General features: G+C 45.8%; 1 protein-coding gene across 1 annotated transcript; it reads left to right on the plus strand.

The window, feature by feature from the left end:
• LOC110696312 (outer envelope pore protein 24, chloroplastic-like) lies at positions 1–27,268 on the plus strand. The gene is made up of 3 exons (XM_021873606.1): positions 1–323; positions 590–949; positions 26,845–27,268. The coding sequence occupies exons 1-3, from the start codon at positions 114–116 to the stop codon at positions 26,923–26,925; spliced, it is 651 nt and encodes a 216-aa protein (XP_021729298.1). The 5' UTR covers positions 1–113; the 3' UTR covers positions 26,926–27,268.

A 27,268-nucleotide genomic window follows, 5' to 3' on the forward strand; every position in this document is an offset into this window, starting at 1 on the left:
CAAAAACCCTGTCAAAATAGTCGATCACTGTCGTAAACTGTAAACATCCCCATTTACCAGCAACAAACACACAGAGAAAACAAGGGTCAGACCATCATTCATTGAGAATAGAGATGAAGGCATCTTTAAAGGGCAAATACGAGTACGAAACAGACAAAGCCGCCACCTCCGCCACTTCCACCCTCGCTTTTCCCGTCGGCGACTTCAAACTCCGTGCTTCCGTCACTGACGCCACCTTCGTCAAAGGTCCTTCCTTCAATGGCCTCGGTCTTTCCCTTGAAAAACCCGGTTTCTTTATCGTCGACTATAATGTTCCCAAGAAGGTTCGCTTTTGCTATATTACCCTCAATTTCTTAATTGTTTGTTCAATTGCTTGTATTTCACGCTCAATTTTTGTGGGTTCATTTTGTTTCTTTGTTTGTTTCTAGGATTTTCGGTTTCAGTTCATGAATTCAGTTAGGGTTTTAGAGAAGCCATTGAATATGACTTATATTCGTAATTACCTTCAATTTCTTTATTGTTTGTTCAATTGCTTGAAATTTACGCTGAACTTATGTGGGTTTCATTTTGTTTCTTTGTTTGTTTGTAGGATTTTCGGTTTCAGTTCATGAACTCTGTTAGCGTTTTAGAGAAGCGATTGAATATGACTTATATTCATAATAAGAATGATAATAGGACTTTGTTGGATGGAACTTTGGTGTTGGATTCTAGTAACAAGGTTTCTGCTAATCATATGTTGGGTTCAAGATATGGGAAATTCAGGTATACTTATATTCATAAAGGGGTTACTATTTTCGAGCCCAGTTACGATTTGGGGAAGAATTCGTGGGATTTTGCTTTGTCTAGGAGGGTTTATGGTGATGATGTTCTTAAGGCTTCTTATCAAACCTCCAATCAGATTCTTGGGCTAGATTGGTCCAGGAATTCCAAAACAAATGGATGTTTTAAGGTAAATTTAGCTCTATGTTGATTATTCTTTTCGTCTTTTCGAAATTATATTAAGGTTTTTATTTGCCTTGATTGCTATACTCATTTGCTTTGTTGTGAATTTTGCTATGTTCTTATTTTATGTTGCTGGTAAAACGATTGTTGATTGTTTTGTTGGGGTGGTTGTGTTTGGTGTGGGATGTCTTAATGTAAAAGATTTTCAGCATAATTATGAATACTGACTTGTTGAGTGTTGTTAAAATGTCGTACATTTCTTGCATTGTTTTCCATTAACCTTGTAACCTTCTAAGAAAATTGAGTAGAAAACATGCTATTGAAACATGCTATTGCTTTCTTTAGAATTATATGAGTAATTTAGGAATTGTATGATGATATAAAATAAAAATAATATTATTACCTTGATATGGATGTATTTTTTTTTATTTAACACATAGATTGCTTTTTTTAAAAATATTGCTTTGACGAAACTATCAATGATAGTGCAAAAAATTCCTGTAGTAAGAAAGTAAGTCAAAGTTTGAAGTTAGAATGTTTCCTACATGAAACACGTTTGAACATTCAAAGATTACATGCTAATTGAACTTTGAATTTGGTTTAGGGATAATGAGACCAAAATTTTGCTTTAAAATGTGAGTTAAGGTAACAATAAGAAACAAAGTTTTTTCTATTTTTCACCTTTTGGGACCTGAATTTTTTTTTCGTTCACCTTTTGGAACTTAGGAAAGAATTTTAGTTGGATAAATTTGTTTAGGGTAATTTTACCCTGCCACGTGGCCCAATCAGAAGGTGACACGTGTCAGCCCCAGGTTGGTCTAAAATGGACCAATTCCTGCTCGACACGTGTCATTCCCGAAATTAAGGGAAAAGGCGGCCTTCAGGCCCAAATCCCGAGAATGCCGCCAAACGGCGCAGCCCACCAATGATTAGGGTTCAGTAACCTAATCAGGGGCACAATTCCCAAAGACCCTATAAATAGGGAGATGTCCCTCATTTTGAGGACACGTTTTACCATTTATTATACATTTCACTCTTTGATAGAGAGATCCTAAGCTTGGAATCCGAGCGGATCCCCACTTAAATTTCCGCACCTTTTTCTCCCTTCAAGTTTCTAACTTGTGCGTCGGAGGCGGAGCACCACCCAACTGGTGTCTCCGTTTGTTTTGCAGGTACAGCTCACCCGGATCAGTCTTCGTGTTGTAACTCTCCGAGGGACAAAAACACCCAAAACATTTGGCGCCGTCTGTGGGGAGAGTACCTCGAAGATGTTTCAAGAGCCTGTACCACCCCCTAACCGTCTGGGCGAAGACCCAGAAGTCTTTACAGACCATGAGGAGGATGAGGATCCTCAGGTCGAAACCTCTAAAGCCGAGGACGGCTCTCTCAGAGTCAAGCGCATCCGGCCCAGAGAGACTCTGGAGCGGGGCGCCTCCCAGGCGGGTCGACCTAATGGGCAGCCGGAAGGGGCAACCCAAACGGCAGCTGGATCGGCCCCTGTCACCCGAGACGAACTCATGAGGTTCATGACGAGTTTCAAGGGTGAAATTACATAGCTGATCACCAAAAGCCAGGCTGGCCCAAGTAAAGGTCAGTCGGCGAAGAAGACTCCTCCAGAGAAGGGGAAGTCAGTCAGAAACCGGCAGCCCACTCCTCACCCAAAGGAGAAGGCAGCCGGGACCATCGATTGAACGAAAATTCTCCTTCCCGGGGGGAACACCAATAACCTCCGCCGGCCTCATCAGCCGGTGAAATGTAAAAAATCAACTCTCGATGCCCGGGAAATCATCAACCGGAAGAGAAATCAATCGCTGTCCAAGGTTAAGAATGTGTTGGTTGGTACCTATGATGGTACCACCAATCCGGAAGACCACCTCATGGCTTACACCAACCTCATGTATCTGCAGGGGTTGGATGATGCCACTTGGTGTCGATGCTTTCCGGCTACATTGAAGGGCATTGCCCAACAATGGTTCCTGTTTGCTTCCAACTTCTCAATGAACATCCCTGCTAAGAAAACAAGCCTTGATTTGAGCACTGTTAAGCAGGGAGAGAGAGAAGGGCAGCGCTCATATGTCAGGCGGTTCAACCTGATCAGAATTCAGATTCAAGGAATGTCTGATGAGGTAGCTTTTACAGACTTTTTTAAAGGTCTGAGAGACGGGTCGATCTTTAAGTTCGACCTAGTCAGAAAAGGGGCTTTCACCCTACAGGCGGTCCTGAGGGAGGCGGAAAGCTACATTCAAGCTACCGACCTCTGCTCGCCTGGTAGCCAGTCAGACTCCAAGAAGTCTGACAAACAGAAAGACAACCGGTCAGCTCAGCCGGCTAAGAACAAAGAAGAGAGCAAGAAAAGAAAAGAAGTCTGGGCGGTTACTGACTCTGACAGCCGTCCTAGAAGAAAAAGAAAGAATTTAAACCGTACGTCCCCAAGTACGAGTTTAATAAAGATTGCAACTCCATCTTCATGGAGGTAAAGGACCGGCTGTCCATTGAGAAGCCGAATCCTATGAAGAGTTCTGTCCAGTCACGGAATAAGAATAAATTATGTCAGTTGCATGAGGAGGTCGGCCATGACACCAACGACTGCTTCATTCTTCAGCGTGCGTTGGACCGTGTGGCTGACAAAGGGCTGTTGAAGTTCTACATTTCTAAGTCCCCAGCCGGGGCAAAAAAGAAAAACAAGGGTCAGTCCTCCAAGACTACCCCCAGCCTGCTAGTAGCTCGGATACCGATAAGGAGCCGGTCTACACTATAGCACGCGGGTTCTCATGTGGTGGCCCTACCATCCGGGGCACCAAGAGCCATCTTCGAAATATGGACAAAGATGATGATAAGCAGGCGGAAGCCAGCTCCTCCTTCCCAGACGTCTTGATCACTGAGAAGGATAGGGGCAGCGTTCGCCGCCCGCATGATTACCCGGTGGTCATTGAATGTAAGGTTGCCAATCAGCTGGTTGGACGGATCCTTACAGACACCGGCAGCTCATCAGACATCATCCGTCTCCGGTGCTTGCAAAAGCTGAAATACAACGTCAGCAGCATGCATGCGGTCACCCACCCCTTGGTTGGTTTTGGGGGTGGGATGGTCTACCCAGCCGGGAGAATTGATTTACCCATCCGGCTGGGAGAGAAAGGCTAGGGACGACATATTGTCGTCAGATTCTTGGTCGTTGAGGAGTTGACCGCCTATAACATCATTCTTGACAGGCCAACCCTCAACGTAGCCAAGGCAATAATCATCCCTTCCCTCATGCTCATCAAGTATAAGAGGGATGACGGCTCTGTTGGTTCCTTGAATGGGGATCAGAAGACGGCCCGAGAATGTTATCTTTCAGCCGTCCGAGATACCGTGGCCCAAGGCGGTCAGGAACCAATAGACCTTGACAACGTCAAGGAGGCCGACCCAGCTCCTACAGCAGCCGGAAAGAAAAGAAAGGCTCCTGTGCTGGTGGAGGTGAAAAAAGAGAAAAAATAGCAATCACTGACCGGTGAACGGTCTGATGAGCATTGATCTCGTACTAGACGACAGCCGTCCAGAACGCACTGTTAAGGTTGGGACGGTTGCTCATGCTACCTTGGGTGCAAGCTTGCACCTTCTGCTGAAAGAATTTAAAGACATTTTTGCCTTTGAAGTGGAAGAGATGCCAGGCGTCAGCCCGGATCTTGCTGTCCACAAACTCGCCGTGGACCCCAAAAAGAAGCCCATCCAGCAAAAGAAAAGAAACCACGGCGAGGAAAGAAGTCAGGCGGCAGCTGCCGAAGTAAAAAAGCTGCTAGACGCCAGGTTCATTCGGCCTTGTAAATTCCCCGACTTGGTGGCCAATGTGGTCCTTGTGAAGAAACCGAATGGGACCTGACGCATGTATGTTGATTACACAGACCTCAACAAGGCGTGTCCAAAGGACAGTTATCCGCTTCCAAAGATCGACTGTCTGGTCGATTCTACAGCCGGTCACGCCTTGATGAGCTTTATGGATGCCTACTCCGGCTTCCATCAGATACTCCTGTGGAAGAAAGATGAAGAGAAGACGGCCTTCGTCACTGATCAGGGGCTATTCTGTTATACTGTGATGTCGTTTGGCTTGAAAAATGCGCCTGCCACTTTCCAACAGATGATTAATACGGTCTTCATTAATCAGATTGGGAGGAATGTGGAGGCGTACATTGATGACATGATAGTCAAATCCAAGCTACAGACGAATCACCTTGCTGATCTCCGAGAAACATTCACCACCCTCAGGTGGCATAAGGTTATGTTAAATCCTAAGAAATGCGTCTTTGGTGTTGAGTCTGGGAAGTTTCTCGGATTTCTAATTCATCAAAGGGGGATAGAGGCTAACCCCGAAAAGATACAGGCGGTGATTGACATGAAGTCACCCCGCTCTGTTAAGGAAGTTCAGAGACTCACCGGTTGTCTGGCCGCGCCCTTGGGAGGTTCCTCAGCCGGTCAAGTGACAAATGCCTCTACTTCTTCCAAGCAACCAGGAAGAATTCTGGTCAGTCCTTTGCCTAGGGAGACGTTGTACATGTATTTAGCCGTCTCAGACCATGCCCTCAGTGCCGTTCTCCTTGCTGAGCGAGACGGCGTGCAGCTCCCGGTTTACTTCATTAGCCATGTTCTTAAAAATGCTGAACTCCGGTACCCCATGGTTGAAACATTTGGCCTCGCTTTGTATATGGCATTCAAAAAATTGAAGCCTTACTTTTTGGCACATCCGATGGTGATTTACACGGACCAGCCACTCAAGCGGCCAATGTCTACCTTGGACTCATCCGGGAGAATGTTGAAATGGGCTATTGAAATGCAGAGCCTTGAAATCACTTACGAACCAAGAAAGGCAGTGAAAGGTCAGGCGTTTGCCGACTTCATTGTGGAAATGACTCGTCCGGTGGCTCCGGATAATCTTGATCAGGTTTGGAAAATGTACGTAGACGGGAGCTCTACAAAGAACGGCTGTGGTGCAGGTGTAATTTATGAGTCTCCTGAAGGAGACAGATTTGAGTATGCACTACGCTTCAAATTTCAGGCCTCTAACAATGAGGCGGAATATGAAGCCCTGCTAGCCGGCATTCGCATGTGTAAGGCGACAGGGGCTATGAAAATTGACGCCTACTCTGATTCTCAATTGGTTGTTAGCCAGTATGAGGGAAGCTACGAGGTTACTCATCCGGCTATGATTAAATATCTTTATGCAGTTAAAGAAGAGACCAAGGCACTTGAGGAATTCCGGCTGAATCAGGTGCCTAGGTCGGAAAACAACCAGGCGGATGCATTGTCAAAGCTGGCATCTTCCGCCTGCCATGATACGCCTCGGTCAGTCTTCTGGGAAGTTCTTGAAAAAAGAAGCATCTATGAGGATCCCGTTGGAATTCTGGACCGAAGCTCTACCTGGATGGATGGCATCCGGGCCTGGATGGCATCCGGGCCTATCTCTCAGACGGCACACTTCCTGATTCGCCACTGGAAGCAGCCGTCCAGAAAAAGCGAGCTGCAAGATTCGAGTTGAAAAATGGAGAACTCTTCAAGGCGGGGTTTCTAAAGCCTTTGTTGAAGTGTGTCACCCCAGAGAAGGGGAAAGAAATTCTCGAAAACTTGCACTCTGGATTCTGCGCCTTTCACATAGGCGGCAGGTCCCTAGCCGTCAGAGCCAGACGACATTACTTTTGGCCCACTCTTGAGGCGGACGCCAAGGAGTTGGCGAAGAAATGTGACATGTGCCAAAAATTTGGCAAACTCTTTCACCGTCTGGCTACTGATCTGACGGCCATCCACAGCCCAATCCCGTTTGCAAAATGGGGCATGGACATTCTAGGTCCTTACACGCCTGCTCCAGGCGGAAAGCGCTATATCTTAGTGGCTGTGGATTACTTCACCAAGTGGGTTGAGGCTGAGGCGGTTAAAAACATCAAGACCTCAGACGTAATTTCCTTCATCTGGAAGAACATTATCACCCGGCTACTCATCTGGCGGCCATCCACAGCCCAATCCCGTTTGTGAAATGGGGCATGGACATTCTAGGTCCTTACACGCCTGCTCCAGGCGGAAAGCGCTATATCTTAGTGGCTGTGGATTACTTCACCAAGTGGGTTGAGGTTGAGGCGGTTAAAAACATCAAGACCTCAGACGTAATTTCCTTCATCTGGAAGAACATTATCACCCGGTACGGGATACCCATGTCTATGGTTTTTGATAATGGTCCTCAGTTTGAGACGCCTCAGCTAAAAACTTGGTTGGGAGATCAGGGGATCTCAAGCTATTTCGCATCTGTTGGCCGGCCCCAAGCAAACGGCCAAGTTGAAGCTTTCAACAAACTCATCTCAGACGGCATTAAAAAGAAAATATAAAGAGCTGGTGGCTTATGGGCAGAAGAATTAATCCATGTCCTGTGGGCCATCCAGACAACAGCGAAAGGGCAACCGGTGAAACCCCATTTCTCATGGTTTACGGTGCTGAAGCCGTCTTGCCCATCGAACATTACGAGCCGACTCTCAGAGTCATGCTGTATGATGAAGAGGCAAACTGAGAAGCAATGCGCCTGATATTGGATTCACTCCCAGAACGCAGGGGCAATGCCGCCTTGCGTCATGAGATTTACCGTCTGAGAATGACGAGAACCTACAACAAAAAAGTACACAAGCGTCCCTTGAAAGTTTACGACTTAGTGTTACGAAAAATGGAGGCAACCGGTAGGGCCAATGAGTTGGGAAAGCTAACCCCAAATTGGGAAGGCCCCTACCAGATCTATGAAGAAGTAAGGGACGATACCTACCGCCTGGAAATTCCAGACGGGGCTAGAACTTGGAATGTAGACAATCTAAAAAAGTACTACTTTTGAGAATGTAAACTTTTTGTAAACAGTGTCAGTTAATGAAGATTCAGACTTTGTTTGCAAAATTATCGTTTGATTATCCATCCGGGTAATATCCAGGCGGATTCCTCATTTACCTAACTAAGTTCGATACTTAGTGAAGGTTTCATTCGTTAGTCCGCCTGGGTAATTCTCGGATCTCTTGTTGGGTAATACTCGGACGGATTCTCCACTTAACTAACTAAGTTTGATACTTAGTATGATCGAATATTTGTCTGTCCGTCTGGAAGACATACTCGTATGCTTAAAAAACTAAGTTCGATACTTAGTGTAAATTCAACACTGATTAAGAAACTAAGCACAAAAACGTTTAGTGGCTACACAACCGGTCTCAAAAAGGACCAGAGGCTAAAATGGCCGGATGGTTGCTATTTTTATAAAATCGCCTGTCCAACATGGACAAAGGCGTCCGGCGACACCCCTCCGGGTGCAATCGTCGCAGAGAACAGATTCTGTCGGTTCTACGTATCCATGCAAACGACAAAAATTGAACGACCAAATTGGTCAACTCATAGCCGTATGACTAAAATAACCTACGAAGAACGAATAAGTTCCTAAATACCGGATGCCCACATGTATCAGTCGGTAACCGGCTGAAGTTCTCATAGGTTATTTATTTTAAAATTGCACCTCACCCCAATTGGGGCAAGAGTTCAATGGCTATGAAATCTCTACCAAGACGGGCATAAGCCGTCTGTGTAGTGATTGAAACGCCTGTTAGTGTACGGCTGTGCACTTGGTTTGGGGCAATCACTACTGTGATTGATTGACTTACAAACATATGTGCTCTTTGCATCATCAGACGTTTTCAAGTCAATCAACCAGCTCCAATTGAAACCAATCACACAGCCGTCCAGGGGCAAGGACAACCGGACTACTGATTAGTTAGGCAAGAATTCGCCGCATGCTTTTGATAAGTTAGGCAAGAAATCGCCGCATGCTTTCGATAAGTTAGGCAAAAATTAAAATTTGCAAAAAACAAAAACTCAAATGCTAAATGATCAAAACCGACCTAGTCGGTGCAATTCATAAAAGTCCATCCAACCAAACGATTGTAATGGATCCAATGTTAACCGGACCCCGTCCGGGAGAAAGAAATTGTTAATTAACCCGGCTCCATAGCCGGTAAAAACACAAATACTCGGCACGCAGGCCGGAAAAAGCAAGTTTTGGCATACAGCCGCTGAATAAAAAGGAATTGAAAAAGCAAAGACTGGCATACTGCCGCTGAGGGGTCACTTCTGGCTTGCACACGGAGCCTCCTGGTTCTCCCCCTTCTCCTCATCATCTGAGGGAATTTGGTGCGCTTCGCCGGGACCAGGAAGCTCAGGCGCGGTTGGCTGAGCCAGGCTTCAAAGGAGGCAGGCTCTGGCTCACCTTGCTCTCTCAAGTACACCATGTACTCGGCATAGCTGTGTGCTATTGCCCAGATGCTATAATCAGCTTCTGGGTACAAGGCAGCCTAAGCAATCTTCATACGGGCGTCGTTGTCAGCATCACTCTCAGCAACAAGGCGGTTTTGCTCCGCCTCTAGGGTTGTTGCAAAGTTTTTCTGAGCTTGAGCAGCATCCTTCTCCAGCCTCTCAACCTTGGCTTTCAGTTTGCCAAGGTCCGCCTGGGCCTTCTTGAGCGCCTCATCAGCCTGCTTGGCGCTCTCGTCTGCCTTCTTCTGGGCCTCCTCCGCCCCCTTCTTGGCCGTCTCAGCATCCGTTGCCTGCTGGTCGGCCGCCTTCAGATCTAGCTCCAGCTGCTGGATTTTAGACACCTGTGTCATAATTATTGCTTTAGTTTCAAGTTCATTTACGATAGTCGAGTGTAAAGCAATATTATCAGCGTCTATGGCGGAATTCTTGGCCCTTTTTACCTCTTCCCGTTTGCGGGAATAAGGACGTTTGAGCACGTCCACTCGCAACATGGCCTGCAAAAGCAGGCGGTATAAGAATTACAGGCGGGATAATTACTTGGAAAAAATAACATTGAATTGACAAGTTTCTTACCTCAGCCACAAGGGATATAATGCGTTCAAGATTGAACGTCTCTATCCCAGGGATATTGTCCTTATCCCTCTTCCGGACGACATCCAGCATGGCCTTGGCGTGCTTCTGGACGTCTGGCCAGCGGGGAGATTGATCTGCACCACAATCAACACGTGATGAGTGCGAAACTAAGGCAGCACCTATATGTTGCCGACCGTCTGAGGAGGATGTCGTCTGTTGGGAGTGAGATTTCACTCGTAAAGGCAACCCCAGCTCAAGCGGGGATTCAAAAGGGTTCTTACCTTCAGAGCCGGCCAAGCGGGAACGCTTGCAGGTGTGGTGAACCCCGCGGCTGCTGATAAGGGGTTGACAAGATCAAGGCCCACGCTGCCGCCTACCTTCTCGAGCCGCCCCGCAACCCGCATCGTCTTAGCCCCTGCTGAGGCGCCAGGAGTTGACGCAGAGGCGGACTTTTTTATTTTATTGAGAACGACTGGGGCCTCCTCTCTAGCCCGTTTGAGATTCTTCTCAAACGATTTCCCAACTTCTCCCCCTGTGAAAATACACAAGTAAAGGTTAGTATCCGGGCAAGACAGTTTATAATATAAACTTAAGAAAGGGTCAGGCGCTCAATACCTTGGCCCTGGCTCGATCGCAGCTTTCTCTGCAAGATCTTTGCGGATGGTCGCAGAAGACCGCTTGGGAGTTTTCTCCGACTGCAACATGTTTAGCGCTTCTTCTGCAAAAAAGAAAGAAATTGATCAGAATCCAGGTCACAGGTGCATACGTTTATTAAACATGTGCCCTAGCTCGCAGGCGGATAGGAAACATTCATCCCTGAACCAGGCGCTCTTGGGAATCCAATTCTTAGGGACTTTTATTGTTTCCCCGGTTGATAGAGTTGCGTCTGTGAGGCCGAAAAGTCTGCCTCGATTATTTTGTCAAAGTCTTCCTTTGGGATCCGGGGAAGAGCGCACTTCCTGCCCAACAAGTCGGGCTTCTTATTATACGGATGGAATTCATAATTTTCCCGTCTGGTTAGGGCTGACATCAGGTAGAACCTGTGCTTCCAGCCATCGAACTTGGAGACCTTGTCCAAGGTCATCATGTATTGCGGCTGTGGGGTTAGAGTATACCACGCCCTCCAGCCGCCTAGGCTTCTGCTGAGATAATGCATGCTTGCAAAGGCTTCCCAGCCGGGGTTAAGCCCTTGGAACTCGCAGGCGGCAACATACCCCAGAATGTTGGTCCAGGAGTTGGGGGTAAGTTGCCAAACCCCAAGGCCGTAGCCTCTCAAAATTGCCTTCATCGGGTGAAGGGGGAAGCGAAGGCCGGCTTTGAACGCCGCCTCATAACAGCTAAAATAGCTGTTGGCGTTCTCTTGATCATCCCCCCAAGTGATGGTGCCCAGCTCAGGCGGCACCCGGATCTTATACCCGTCTCCAAGCGGGTGCATTTTCTTAAAGTTCTCTAAGTTCTCCCCCATCTAGATTCGGTCCTTGGAGGAGACGTGGATGCTGAAGGGATCGTCCTTCTCATTCCACTTTTTCCTTTCTTCCTCCTCGCTATCCGGAAGAGGGGGGCAAGTCATCGCTGCTCTCGGAGGTAGAGGCGGAGTTGTCGCTCTCCGTCTCCCCCTCGCTTTGGTCCATGGGGGGCAGAGGCGGCCTCGTCGCCGCCTTGGTCACACTCTTCCAAGAAAGAGTCAGCAGGGGTTGAAGGGGCGCGCAGAGGGGATCTCTCCAGAGCCGTCTGGTCTCCTTGACCAGACGATTCTCCCTCAGGCGTTTGGCCGCCTGAGCCTTCGCTTCTATAATTCGGATCAGTGGCCGTCTGCATTGTCCGAGCCATGGTGTCCTGCACAGACACATAACTGGTCGGAATCCATGGCAAAGGGTGGTCCCAACACCTCGAGCCGACACTCCCAGTCCTAGACTCAGCCGTCCCTGGTGACCGGCTGGACTCTAACCTAGGCTGTGCCGTGTGTGTTGGTGATGCATCCATTTATTGCAAGAAATATGTACAAACGGTGAAAAAAGAAAAGAGTTGAGAGAGACAGAGACGGTACCTTTGGATTTGATATCTGAAGGAAGGCGGGTCCGGCTTGGTTGCGGAAGAACAAAGTTTCTTGCTTGCGCCTGACTAAAACGGATGTCTTCTGCTCTCTCGAAGTTTCTCTCTAGAAAATTTTTTGTAAACGTGCAAAATTATGAGGGTAAAACGGCTATATATAGAGGGTAAATTTGGGGGCATTTCCGTAATTTACCCGGAAGATGAACGGTTACTCTGTAACGGTAAAATTACCGCCAGCCAGAGCGTGATATGTGTCACAGATGCCACGTGGCGTGCCATGTCACATATGTGAGGGGCAAATGTTTAGGGTAATTTTACCCTGCCATGTGGCCCAATCAGAAGGTGACACGTGTCAGCCCCAGGTTGGTCTAAAATGGACCAATCCCTACTCGACACGTGTCATTCCCGAAATTAAGGGAAAAGGCGGCCTTCAGGCCCAAATCCCGAGAATGCCGCCAAACTGCGTAGCCCACCAATGATTAGGGTTCAGTAACCTAATCAGGGGCACAATTCCCAAAGACCCTATAAATAGGGAGTTGTCCCTCATTTTGAGGACACGTTTTACCATTTATTACACATTTCACTCTTTGATAGAGACATCCTGAGCTTGGAATCCGAGCGGATCCCCACTTAAATTTCCGCACCTTTTTTCTCCCTTCAAGTTTCTAACTTGTGCGTCGGAGGCGGAGCACCACCCAACTGGTGTCTCCGTTTGTTTTGCAGGTACATCTCACCCCGGATCAGTGTTGTAACTCTCCCGAGGGACAAAAACACCCAAAACAAAATTAACTATGGTTAAGCACTAGGCCCACCAATTGTTTTAGGGTCACTTTTACAATTTTTGGGTAACTTTTATCAATAAAGTATAAACACTTTGTAACTTTTATTTATGTTAGGGTAACTTTTATTCATATTAGGGTAACTTTTGCTCATTTTAGGGTAAGTTTGTCCTAATTTATTTGCGAAAGAGAGTTTTTGTTAGTTTTTCTAAAAAAAAAAATGTGTGTTAAACCAAAAAAAATAAAAAATAAAAAAAATAAGCCTTGTAAAACCTCATCTTCAGCTTCATTAATTCAATCTCATTATTTTAGGCTGAAAAACTTGATTCTTAGAGAGCAAGAAAAAGGAAGTTGCAAAAAAAAAAAAAAACCGTAAATTGGAAATGATATGAGAATTTGTAGCCGTTTGTATCTTTGATGCATCTATTTTTAGATGTTGAATGCTGTTGTTTTTGTTTTGGATTGTTGTTTTGGGTATTTTTGGTCCCTCGGGAGAGTTACGTCACAAAGTCTGGTCTGCGCGTGAGCTGTACTTGCAAAACAACGGAGACTCCGGGTGGTTGGAGCTCCGCCTCCGACGATCAAGTTAGTAACTCGAATAGGAGTAAAAAGGTACGGAAATTTAGGTGGGTATTTGCTCGGATTCCAAGCTTAAGATGTCCTTATCAAAGAGTGAACTATGTATTAAATGGTAAAACGTGCCTCCAAATGGAGGAAATCTCCCTATTTATAGGGTCCTCGGGAATTGTGCCCCTGATTAGGTGATTAAGCCCTAATCATTGGTGGGCTGCGCCGCATTCCGACTTTCTCGGGATTTGGGCCATGAAGGCCGCCTTTTCCTTAATTTCCTTGGAAGGACACGTGTGAGACATGGATTGGTCCTACATGGACCAATCCTAAGGTGACACGTGTCACTCCCTGATTGGGCCAGGGTAAAATTACTCCAAACATTTGCTCCTCACAGATGTGACGTGGCATCTGTGACGGGTGTCACTCATCCATTGGGGGTGATTTTACCGCCAATTATTTAACTATTCACCTTCTGCGGAAATTACGGGGGTGCCCCTGAATTTACCCCCTATAAATAGCCGTTTACCCTCATTTTTGTACTTTTTATAAAAAATTTCAAGAGAGATAAACTTCTTAGAGAGAGAAAGAGTCTGTTTTTCACGTCTGAGTCAAGCGCAAGCAATCAAGTTCGTTTCCGCCTGCCTTTGACGGTTCTGCCTAACTTTCAGTCAGCAAATTTCTAAAGGTACCGCCTCTGTCCCTCTCAGCTCTTTTCATTTTTTCCGCTTGTATATACTCTTTGCAATAAATGGATGCATCACCAACACACACGGCACAACCTAGGTTAGAGTCCAGCCGGTCACGTGGTATGACTGAGTCTAGGACTGGGAGTGCCGCCTCGGGGTGTTGGGACCACCCTTATGCTTGGAATCCGACCGTCTATGTGCCTGGACACAATGGCTCGGATAATGCAGACGGCAAGAGATTCCAACTATAGAGGCGAGGGCTCCCGGGGGGAGACGTCAGGTAGGGAATAGCAGACGGCTGCTGAGAGATCTCCCCCGGGTGCCCCTCAAACCCCTGGGGATTCATTCCTTGATGAATGCGATCAGGGAGACGGCAAGGAGGCCGTCTTTGTGCCCTTCCCGCAAGATGAGCACTCATCCGGGGATAGCTCCGCCTCTAGCTCCGAGAGCAGTGACGAGCCTATGTCACCGCTTGAGGATAGTGAGGTGGTGGAGAGAAAAAAAATGGAGTGAGAAGGATGACCCCTTCCAAATCCATGTCTCTACCAAAGATAGGGCAAACATGGACAGAGACTTAGAGAACTTTAAACTTATACGCCCCCTAGCCGGCAATTATACCATCCGGGTGCCGCCTGCAGAGGGAACCATCTCTTGGAAAGACGACGAGAGGAACGCCAACGCCTACTTTGGCTGTTATGAGGCGGCGTTCCTTGGTGGGCTCAAATTTCCACTTCACGAGGCGGTGAAGGCAATTCCGAGGGGTTATGACCTCGGAGTCTGGCAACTTACCCCAATTCCTGGGCTAACATTCTGGGGTACGTTGCCGCCTTTGAGTTTCAAGGGCTGCATCCCGGCTGGGAGGCCTTTGCCCATATGCATTATTTAAGTCGCAACCCAGCGGTTGGAGAGCGTGGTATACACTGACCACCCTCCCTCAATATATGATGACTTTGGACAAGGTGTCCAAATTTGATGGCTGGAAGCACCGCTTCTACTTGCCGTGTGCACCCAGCCGGCGCGAAAATTTCGAACTGCGCCGGTACAATAAAAAGCCTGACCTTGTGGGTCGGAAGTGTTGTCTTCCTCGAATTCCAGAAGAGGATTACGACAAAATAATTGAGACCAACTTTTTTGGTCTTGAAGATGCTACCCTGTTAACCGGGGAAACAATAAAGGTTCCAAAAAACTGGATTCCGAAAAGCGTCTGGTTCAGGGATGAGGCCTTTCTATCTGCCTGGGGCTCAGCACAATGTTCACCAAACGTATGCGCCCGATCTTAAGACCATCTGGGGTACTTTTGTGTCGAATTTGGCGATTACTAATGTCTTTCATTCTTTTTTGCAGACGAGAAACGCCCAGGAGGTCCTCCGTCGCCATCCGTCGGAGAAGCGGCCGCTAGCCGCTATCAGGGCACGCCTAACCCTTTTCCCTTATCTTCACAAGTTTATTCTTCGGATGCATAACTAACTTGCATCCAATTTGCAGGGAGGCGAAATCCCTAAGACGTTTGAGAAGACTCTCAAACGAGCCAGAGATGACTCCGCCTCTACCCCCTCAAAGAAAAAGACTGGCTCCTCCCAGACTACTAGAGCCCGAGCCGGGAAAACCATTCTGCGCCTTGGGAGTAGAATGACGGAGGTGGACGGCGACCTGGCCTGGATCTCGTCAACCCCTTATTCGTTGGGAGAGGGGTTACAACGGCTGCAGGCGGCTCTCGCCGGGCCGTCTCCGAAGGTAAGGCTAACCAATTTGAGTCCCCGCCTGAGTTAGGGTGGCCTTTGTTATTGAAATCCCACTCCCAACAGACTTCTTCCTCGGTCGACAACAGATTGGTACCGCCTATATTTCGCACTCATCAAGTGTTGATTGTGGTGCAGATGTCTTTCCCCGCTGACGTCTAGAAGCATGCCAAGGCCATGTTTGACGTCGTCCGGAAGAGGGACAAGGACAACATTCTTGGGATAGAGACGTTCAATCTGGAACGCATTCTATCCCTTGTGGCTGAGGTATGATGTTGAAATTAAAAGTGGACCTAAAGTGTTATCCCGCCTGCATGTCTGACCTCATTCCTTTTATGCCTGTTGCGGGTAGACGGTCTCAAACGTCCATATTCCCGCAAGCGGGAAGAGGTAAAGAGAGCCAACAAATAGAAGCTAAAAACGTTGCTTTATACTCTTGCACAATAAATGAACTTGAGACTAAAGCCACAATGATGACACAGGCATCGAAGATTGATCAGCTGGAGAAGGACCAGGAGGCGTTCAAACAGAAAGCTGGGGATGCTGAGACGACGCTTAAAAAGGCTAGCGAGGAGCTTGACAAAGCCAAGACAGAGCTGGACTCTCTAAAGGGAATCTCCCAAGAGAACAGCGACCTCAAGGCCAAAGTCAAGGGGCTAGAGGAGGCAGCGGCCCAGGCGCAAACTCTGGAGGCGGAACAAGAGCGCCTGGTTGCCGAGAGTGAGGCGGACAACGCCTTGTATCCAGACAAGGAGTATGGCATTTGGGCACTGGCTCACAAATATGCAGAGGAAATTGTATATTTGAGAGAGAAGGGTGAGCCAGAGCCGGAGTCGTTTGACGCCTGGGCGCAAGCTGAACTTCCGGAGCCTGACCAACCTGTCCCAGCTGAGGCGCACGAGGTTCCTTCTGAAGAGGAGGCCGAGGACGAAGGGGGTGATGACCAGGTTGACCCGTCTACAACTCAACAATGATTTTCGGCGGCAATATGCCATTTTTATTATTTTCTTGTTTCAGCGGCTGTATGCCAAGATACTTTCTTTCCGGCCTGCGTGCCGTGTATATTGTTTTTACCGGCTAAGGTAGCCGGGTGAATTAACAGTTTGTTTCACTTCCCGGACGGGGTCCGGTTAACAATTTCCTACCTCAGCCGTTTGGCTGGGTATTTTTTAAATGAATGCGCCGACTAAGTCGGTTTTGATCACTTTGGTTTCGAATTTTACATTTTTATTTTGCTTGCAAGTATGCTTGAAATTTTGTTTTGTTTTTTTTTTTGCCCAACTTATGGAAAGCAGGTGGAGCTGATAAATCGGCTGCACTTGCCCGGCAGCTCATAAACCGGCTGTACTTGCCCTTGGGCGGATGTGTGGTTGGTTTCACCTTTTAAGTCGATTGATTGACTTGGAAACGTCTGATGCTTTAAAGGGCATGATATGTTTGCAAGTCGATCAATCACAACAGTGATTGCCCCAAACCAAGTGCACAGCCGCTCATGTGACAGGCGCTGAGGATCAGACAGAAAAAGGGCCGTCTTGATACCAGACGAGAGACGGAGAGCCGCCTGCCTTGTGAAGAGACAAGGGGCAATTTTATTGTCTGAGGGATTTGCATCCCAATTAGGTTTTTCCGCCTTTGGGAAAATATTACATTTGAAGGGTGATTCATTTTACCCAAACCAGGCGGCTATGGGCTGGGCCATGCCGCCCGTATGTACAAGTGCACTGATAGTGCTTGTGATGATTGCACCCGGAGGAGTGTCGCCGGACGCCATATTTCAAATTGGAGTAGGCGATTTTACAAAGATGTGTCACCATCCGGCCATTGGCCTCACGTCTCTTTCAAGACGGTGGTATAGCCATTGCACAACTTATTTGCCCCAATGGGAGGGTCTGTGCAATTTTGAATTGAAAAGCCCAAGTAAGAACTTCGGTCGGTCACCGATAGATGTCTAAGGACATCCGGTGTTACAAAAAACTTGATCGTTCTTTTGAATGTTCTCGGTCAGACGGCTATGAGTTGACCAATTTGGTCGTTCAATCTTTGCCGTCTGCGTAGGTACGTAGAGCAAGCATGTAGTCTGCTCTCTGCGACGATTGCACCCGGAGGGGTGTCGCCGGACGCCATTGTCCATGTGGGGACAGGCGATTTTATGAAAATAGATCACCATTGGCCGGCTGTATAGCCACCAAGCGGTTTTGTGCCTAGTTTAGTTTTCCGGCCAGTGGCCTCATGTAAAATGAATGCTAAATTATCTACCAAGTTTCAAACTTAGAGACTTCACTAATGCTAAATTATCTACCAAGTTTCAAACTTAGAGACTTCACTAATTGGGCCACCTATGAACTTCTTGTTGTAGGCTCTTGTCATTCTCAGACGGTGTATCTCATGACTCAAGGCGGCATTGCCCCTGCATTATGGGAAAGAATCCAAAGCCAGACGCATGGCCTCCCAATTTGCTTCCTCATCGTAGAGCATTACTCAAAGGGTAGGCTCGTAATGTTCGATGGGAAAGACGGCTTCAACACCGTAAACCATGAGAAAGGGGGTTTCCCCGGTTGACCCTTTGGCCGTTGTCCAGATGGCCCATAGGACATGAATCAACTCTTCTGCCCATAAACCTCCGGCTCTTTCAATTTTCTTTTTTATGCCGTCTGAGATGAGTTTGTTGAAGGCTTCAACCTGGCCGTTCGCTTGGGGTCGGCCGATTGATGCAAAACAGTTGGAGATCCCTTGATCCCCTAACCAAGTCTTGAGCTGAGGCGTCTCAAACAGTTGGAGATCCCTTGATCCCTTGATCCCCCAACCACATAAGAGCGCAACCCTTCTCTCTCCCCCTGCTTAATAGTGCTCAAGTCAAGACTTGTTTTCTTTGCAGGGATGTTCATCGAGAAGTTGGAAGCAAATAGGAAGGCAAGCTTCCTAAAACTATTAATGGACCCGGCTGGCAAGTTGCCGAGCCATTGTTGGGCAATGCCCTTCAATGTAGTCAGGAAGCATCGACACCAAGTGGCATCATCCAACCCTTGTAAGTACATGAGGTTGGTGTATGCCATGAGGTGATCTTCCGGGTTGGTGGTACCGTCAACACATTTTTAACCTTGGCCGGCCGTGCCGCCTCGGTTATCTCCCGGGTGAACACATAAGGTTGTTCACCCAGGCAGAGCAGACGCAACTGCCAGTCTAGTGGACATTGTTGTATGCCGCCTGACCTCCGAAGAAGGTCGGCTGCATGAAATAAGGAGGATACTGACCGTAGACCTGAGAAGGTACATACGGTGCAGTCCCAATCATCTGAGGGCCTGAATGGACGGTATTACCACCTGTCTGGCTCTCATGTAAGGAAAGTGCATTCCTTGCAGAAGAGTTGTTGAAGCTGTCTGGAAAATTCGACGTAGAAGCCGACTCAGACAACTGTTGATTCCTCTTGCAGGTGATGATCTCCCGGGCATCAAGAGTTGATTTTTTGCTTCCCACCGGCTGTTGAGTCCGGCTGGGATTGTTGGTATTCCTCTTAGGCAGAAGAATTATGGACCAATCAATGGTCCCAGCTGCCTTCTCCTTTGGATGAGGAGTTGGCTGCCAATCTCTGACTGACTTCCCCTTCTCTAGAGGAGTCTTTTTTGCCGACTGACCCCTACTAGGGCTAACCCCGCTCTTAGTGATCAGTTCTTTGATTTCACCCTTGAAACTTGTCATGAACCTCATGAGTTCGTCTCGGGTGACAGGTGCTGAGTTGTACCTGCAAAACAACGGAGACTCCGGGTGGTTGGAGCTCCGCCTCCGACAATCAAGTTAGTATCTCGAATAGGAGTAAAAAGGTGCGGGAATTTAGGTGGGTATCTGCTCGGATTCCAAGCTCAAGATGTCTCTATTAAAGAGTGAACTGTGTATTAAATGGTAAAACGTGCCTCCAAATGGAGGAAATCTCTTTATTTATAGGGTCCTCGGGAATTGTGCTCCTGATTAGGTCATCAAGCCCTAATCATTGGTTGGCTACGCCGCATTCCGGCTTTCTCGGGATTTGGGCCAGGAAGAGGACATGTCACACAGGGATTGGTCCTACATGGACCAATCCTAAGGTGACACGTGTCACTCCTTGATTGGGTCACGTGTCAGGGTAAAATTACCCCAAATAATTGTGGTTTGCTATTTTAGATTTATGAAGAAAATTAGAAAATAGAAGGCTAGTTTTTGAAGTTTATGTTTTGTTTGTTTTTTAAAAAGTTTTGAAGTTGATGCCAACGTCCTTACTTAGTTTGGAATTACTGAATCTTTTTTTTTTTGTAAAAAAAATAAAATATAATTAATGCTTAGGTTGGTTAATAAGCTTTTTAAGATGGGTTATGTTTTGGGTAATTTTACCCATGCCACGTGGCCCAATAACACGTGTCATATCCTGGTTGGTCCGAATTGGGCCAATCTCCACCTGACACGTGTCTCTCCTAGAACTTTGGAGAAAAAGGCGGCCTTCAATGACCCAAATCCCGAGAAAGTTGTAATGCGGCGCAACCCAGAATGATTAGGTCAGAATTACCTAATAAGGGGCACATTTCCCAATGACCCTATACATAGGGAGATTTCCCCCATTTTTGGGACATCTACAATTATTACAGGATACCCTACATTCTCTTACATCAGAGAATCACCTGATCTCAGAATCCGAGCAGATCTCACCTCTTTTTCCGCACTTTCTTCTGTTTATCTTAAGTAATAACTTGATCGTCGGAGGCGGAGCTCCAACCACTCGGAGTCTCCGTTGTTTTGCAGGTATAGGCCGAGCGCAACCAGTCTCTAAGTTGTAACTCTCTCCCGAGGGACAAAAACACCCAAAACATTTGGCGCCGTCTGTGGGGAGAGTACCTCAAGGATGGTTCAAGAGTCTGTACCACCTCCTGCCCTCCCGGTTAACCAGCCGGAGTTCTTTACTGACCAAGAGGATGATGATCCTCAGGTTGAAACTTACATAGCCAAGGATGGCTCTCTAATTACCAAGTGCATCTGTCCCGGAACTAGGTGCAAGCCAGGCGGGTACAAGCTGACCCCCCGGAAGGGGAAACCCATATGGTAGGCGGATCCAGTTACCCGGGACAAACTCATGCAATTCATGACTAGTTTCAAGGGTGAAATTAAGGATCTAATCACCGAGAGCAAGGCTGGCCCAAGCAAGGGTCAGTCGGCAAGAAAGACACCTATAGGGAGGAGAAAGCCACTAGGCAGCCCATTCCTCATCTAAAGGACAAGGCGGCCGGGACCCTTGATTGGTCCAGGATTCTTCTACCCCAGAAGAATACAACAACCGCTCGCCGAAATGAGTAGCCGGTGGGTAACAACAAATCAGTTTCTAACGCTCGGGAAATCATCACCCGCAGGAGAGGTCAGCAGATGTCTGAGTCAGTTTCAACCTCGAGCTTTCCAAAAAGCTTCAAAAATACATCTGCACGGAATGCTCAATCCTTGCATGAGAGCCATACAGTAATACCGTCTACTTTAGCCCTCAGATGATCGGGAATGCACCATATGTACCCCCTATGGTCTACGGTCAGTATTCCCCTCATTTCATGCAGCCGACCTTGTTTGGGGGTCAGGCGACATTCAATGTCCAACCTTTGGTGAACAAACTTCTAATTTCACCAAGGAGATAACCGAGGCTACACAGTCACCCAAGGTTAAGAATGTGTAGGTGGGTGCTTATGATGGTACCACCAACCCAAAGGACCACCTTATGGCCTACTCCAACCTCATGATGCTATGTGGTGCCGGTGCTTCCCGGCTACATTGAAGGGCATTGCCCAACAATGGTTTGGCCACTTCAGGAAGCTTTCCTGTTTGCCTCAACTTCTCGATGAACATCCCTGCCAACAATACAAGTCTTGACTCTGGGGCTGTCTAACGAGGTAGCCTATACAAACTTCTGAAGGATGGGTCGACCTTTAAGTTCGACCTTGTCCGTAAGAGGTTTTTTACCCTTCAAGAGGCGTTGATAGAGGCGGAGAGCTTTATTCAAGCTATCGACCACTCCCAGCCATTAGTCGGACTCAAAGAAATCCGACAAGCAAAAGGAGAGTCGGTTTGCTCAGCTGGTTGAGGAACCTAATCAGCCGTCCAAAAAGAAGAAGAAAGAATTCTAACTGTATGTTTTGCGGTATGAATTCAATAAAGACTGCTACACCATCTTTACAGAGGTGAAGGACCGGCTGACCATTGAGGTGGGCCATGACACCAACGACTGCAATAGTCTCAAGCGGACGTTGGACCGTGTGGTTGACAAGAGCTTATTGAAGTCTATATCTTGACGTCTAAAGCGGCTTCTAAGACGAATCCGGGGTAGTCGTAAAAAACTGTCCAGCCTACTAGTAGTTCGGATACTGACAATCCGTCGGCGGATTCGCAAGCGGTGGCTCGACCATCCGGGGCACCAAGGATCATCTGAAGAGGATGATCCATTCAGTTGATGATGGACAATCGTCCTCAAGCGGAACATTCCCAGACGTCCTCATCACTGAGAAAGATCGGGGCAAAGTTCGCCGACCGCATGACGACCTAGTCGTCATTGAATGCAAGGTTGCCAACCAGTTGGTTGGCCGGATCCTCATAGACATGGGTAGCTCTTCTGATCTCATCAGCTACAAGTGTCTGTCCCGCCTTAATTACAAGCGGGACAGTCTGCGCGACGTCTCCCGCACATTAGTTGGCTTTGGTGGAGGAGTCGTGCACCCAAGCGGGACGGTCTGCGCGACGTCTCCCACCCAATAGTTGGCTTTGGTGAGAAGGGAGAAGGGCGACACATGGTCGTCAGATTCCCGGTGGTTAAGGAGCTTACCGCCTACAACATCATTCTTGGCCGACCAACTCTGAACGAGTGTAAGGCCGTCATCATCCCAGCTCTCATACTTCTCAAGTATGAAAGGGATACTTGAACACCTTGTCTTCCAACCGTCATACTTGGACACCTTGTCCAATGTCATCTGATACTTTGGAAGGGTGGTCAGAGTGTACCACGCCTTCCAGCAACCTGCTTGTGACTCAAATAATGCATGTGGGCTAGGGTTCAAGTTTTGCATCTCACAGGCAATATACCCCAGAATGTTGGCCCATGAGTTTGGTGAGAGTTGCCAGACTCCTAGGCCATAAGCCCTAAGAATGGCTCTCACCGCATGATGAAGCGGGTAGCGGAGGCCAACAAAAAACGCCGCCTCGTATCATCCAAAGTAGGCGTCGGTGTTTGGCATGGTATAACCCTTACCTAAGGGCCGCTTCTTTACAAAGCCCTCTGTACCGCTTGACATGAATTCTCTGTCCTTAGCGGAAACATGAATGTTGAAAGGATCGTCTTTATCCTCCCACTTTTTTCTCTCCTCAGCCTCACTATCCTCAAGCGGGGGAGGGGAGTGTCACTTTCGTCCTCAGAGGCGGAGTTCTCGCCGTCTCCTTGGGCTGACCTTGAAGTGGATTCTCCCGATATACTCTTTAACTTTATCTCTCTAGAATGTTTTGGAAACGTCCAAAACTAGGGGGGTAATGTTAGTATTTATAGAGGGGTAAATTTGAGGGCAATTTCGTAATCTCCCCGGAATGTGAAAAGTTAATTTTCACAGTAAAAAAAAAACCCTTTTTTATTCGCCACATGTGGAAAAGTGACATGTGTCATAGATGCCACGTGGCGAGCCACGTCATATCTGTGAGGGGCAAATTTTTTGGGTAATTTTACCCATGTCACGTGGCCCAACTAGACCCTTACACGTGTCATATCCTGGTTGGTCCGAATTGGGCCAATCTCCGCCTGACACGTGTCTCTCCTAGGGAGAAAAAGGCAGCCTTCAATGGCCCAAAACCCGAGAAAGCTGTAATGCGGTGCAGCCCAGAATGATTAGGTCAGAATTACCTAATCAGGGGCACATTTCCCATTGAACTTATAAACAGGGAGATTTCCCCCATTTTTAGGACATCTACAATTATTACAGGATACCCTACATTCTCTTACATCATAGAATCACCTTATCTTTGAATCCGAGCAAATCTCACCTCTTTTTCCGTACTTTCTCCCGTTTATCTTCAAGTCTTAACTTGATCGTTGGAGGTGGAGCTCCAACCACCCGGAGTCTCCGTTGTTTTGCAGGTACAGGCCGCGCGCAAGCAGTCTCTGAGTTGTAACTCTCCTGAGGGACAAAAACACCCAAAACAGGTTAAATTGCTTTATAATTAACCACAGGTCTCAAAGGTGAAATAAAAAACTTCAAATCCCAAAAGGTGAAAAAATAACAAAGTTTAGTCTCTAATTGTTACCTTAACTCTATAAAATGTTCAATAATGAATTTTTGTTTTTTTTCTTTTACACTTTGAGGAGAGGGGAAAAGGGGGGAGGGGGGGCAGAGCTTGTCGTGCATATATGAAGCTGCATTTCAATGCACCGCCTTTTATTTTCATTCTTGTTTGACAACTGTGGTGGTGGAAGACTCTTTCCTTCCCTCCACCCTGCGCCGGGAAGGGGGGGGGCAGAGTTTGTCGTGCATATATGAAGCTGCATTTCAATGCACCGCCTTTTATTTTCATTCTTGTTTGACAACTGTGGTGGTGGAAGACTCTTTCCTTCTCTCCACCTTGCGCCGGGAAGGAGGGGGGGGGGGAGGCAGAGTTTGTCGTGCATATATGAAGCTGCATTTCAATGCACCACCTTTTATTTTCATTCTTGTTTGACAACTGTGGTGGTGGAAGACTCTTTCCTTCCCTCCACCCTGCGCCGGTGTTGCTCCTTTTCCTTCCTTTCTTCGTTGTCTTCTTTGTGCAGCCAAGACCTTCTCCCCTTGCCTATTCCCTTAATATTGTCCTCAACCATCACTTTCTGGAATGTGTCTTTGTTAATGGGATAGAGTTAGTTCACTTAGTTGGCAACTATTTAGCTAAGAGGCTTTATTTCTCCTTATTGCCCACTGAGTGCCCCGCTTATATTATTATGACTGTTCTAACAAGCCATGGCTTCCACCTTTTGTCATTGTGAAGGCAGGATACTTCCCTTGATTTCTTTTTGTATTAGCATATTGCTCACTGTTAAATGCTAAGTTGTTACTTGTTAGCCCTGATACTCCCTTCACCTAGATTTTGATTTTTGCTGTCTTTGACTTATATAATTCTTGGAATCTGGGCAATTAAATTAAATTAAAGATTAATTTTATATGTTTTGAATTAATTTGTGTATGATACATTGTTTTTTGCACTACTCATGTCTTACTTTGTTATTTTTCTACAAAAGTAAATTTAATGTTTTTTGTAAACTAATATTGGGTTTATCTCACAATAATATTTTTTTTATGATAATTATCATTTATAATAATTATTGTTATTGTTTAACTTTATATTTTCTACTTTTAGAGTATTAGAAATATAAATTTTCATATTTCTACTCTGGACACGTAAAAATCAATATTGAACACTTAAATTGGAGGAGATATAAATTAATGGCCAATGTTCAAAACCATTTTGTTACTCTTTTGTATAAAAGGTAATCTATAAACGAATTGTTTTTTTTTTTTCTTTTCTTTTTCACCCAGTACAAAGACTACCAACAACTTTGTACTAAAAGACCCTCAAATGAGTATTGAGTTTGATTTTTAGTGTCCTCAACCTCAAATCTATTGACAAGTTGTGTGCTTTTTTATATTTAGACCCTCTGTCCTCTTCTCCCTAATATGCCTTTTGTGGTGGAAGGTTAAAAAAATAAAATAAATAAATAAGTAAATAAAAACAACTGTCTGTTACCCCAATATTAGTTTTAAAAAACACGACTTGCTTTAGTAGAATTAATATTTCCTTAGATTAGTTTGATACTCTCAATATAAATACTAAACATTGTGAATGAAAGTATAAGGATTAACAACTACAAGTAATAGATTTTTGTACAAAAAACAAAAAAAGATTTGTAAATTGCATTGAGACTGAGACTCACTGAGAGTATATACTCTCAATGTATACGTTTTTTGTAAACTAAAATTTAATTATTTTTTGTCTCAATTTGCAATTAAATTTATTAGATTGGTCCGAAAAATAGGAAAATTTGCAAATTGCAGGCATTTAAAGTCCGTATTTTGCAAATTGCAGCCATTTTAAAAAAAAATTGCAAATTGCAGCCCAAAAGTTCGTATAAATTGTAACATGGAGCCCGATGTAATTTTTTCATCGGTTTACATGTCGAAAAATCTTCGGTTAAAGTTTTAGGGGCCATTTTAGTCTTTAAGGATCCGAATTGAGCTCGGAATTAGCAAAAAATAATACGTTAGTGCCTCGTTTTGCGTAACCAAAATGTATCTATTAATGAAAAACTGTAAAAATGGGACACTTACGTTATTTTTTTGCTAATTCCGAGCTCAATTCGGATCACTAAGGACTAAAATAGCCCCTAAAACTTTTACCGAAGATTTTTTTGACATGTAAACGATGAAAAAGTTGAATCAGACTGCAATTTACAATTTATACGAACTTTTGGGCTGCAATTTGCAATTTTTATAAAATGGCTGCCATTTGCAAAATATGAACTTTAAATGGCTGCAATTTGCAAATTTTCCGAAAAAAATATATACAATTGTTTGTTGTAAACTTTCCTCCATTTTTTTATTAGCTAGTCAAAGATTTGTGTGGCTAATGTGCAAGTCAGTGTAACAACCAAAAGTTAAGAGGGAATATAATTTATGCTTGGTAACAACTATAAAAATGTGGTTTAGAGCATTGCTTATAAAATCGCTAAATGGCCAGTAAACCTATACTTCATTCTACTACTATATGCACTAATGCACACTGCAAACAGATAAATAAGGATGCGTTAGGAACTTTTGCAAACTGCATTTTCTTTGGATGAATAAGAAATCTATTCTATACAGACTACTAATAAAGAAATAAGCCTGTCATAGGAAATGCTACTTTGTAGGCCTTCAAGGTAGAAGCACTGAACGATAACTATGACTCAAATTGGCTTCTTAACATTGTGGACTGTAAAGTGTTGGTGATATGTTGAGGTCTATGATGTGGGACTTGACCTCTGATGACTCTTGTCCAGTCTATCTTTTTGCCTGCCTTTTAGTGAAGATTTAGACCATGAGTTGGTGCTGCCACTGCTGTGTCTCTATAAGAAATCATCGCTACTATTTCATAATTTACAGTTCTGATACTGTAGCGGTAGTTATATGCTGCTCATCACTCGTGTTCTTTTTTCTCTTCCAGATTTCAGCAATCCTCAAATTGGCTGAGGAATCTAAAATGCCTAAGTTGATGGCAGAGAGTACATGGAATCTTGAATTGTGATTTATTCTTGGTAGCATCATGCTTACCTTTTTTTTCCCCTTTTTGTGCGACAAACTGCAATTTTCTGTAATTGTCTCTGAGAATCCTATTTCTAGAAATGGAGCTCATTGTCATATGCGTTCGTTACTCTGAATTAGGGTAGTGAATTGGAAAATGTCTACTTAACTCATGGTAATACTAGTATGATTTAGTTTTGCAGTGGCTGGAGAGTTTGATGACTGATTATGTTGGCTCTAGCATAATTCGATCAATTGCATGGCAAATGGCTATCTAGCTAAAAATTATTACTACTCTGCTTTGTACTCCCTGTCACTTAATCATTGATCCATTTGACTTTTCATAA

Source organism: Chenopodium quinoa, unplaced genomic scaffold (genome assembly GCF_001683475.1).
Source record: "Chenopodium quinoa cultivar QQ74 unplaced genomic scaffold, ASM168347v1, whole genome shotgun sequence".
NCBI lineage: Eukaryota > Viridiplantae > Streptophyta > Magnoliopsida > Caryophyllales > Amaranthaceae > Chenopodium > Chenopodium quinoa.

Excerpts from the sequence above, each read along its gene's own strand:
- LOC110696312 (XM_021873606.1), top strand. The coding sequence starts at position 114 with ATGAAGGCATCTTTAAAGGGCAAATACGAGTACGAAACAGACAAAGCC. Across the intron at positions 324-589 it reads ACTATAATGTTCCCAAGAAG|GATTTTCGGTTTCAGTTCAT; the intron begins GTTCGCTTTTGC and ends GTTTGTTTGTAG. Across the intron at positions 950-26,844 it reads AAACAAATGGATGTTTTAAG|ATTTCAGCAATCCTCAAATT; the intron begins GTAAATTTAGCT and ends TTTCTCTTCCAG.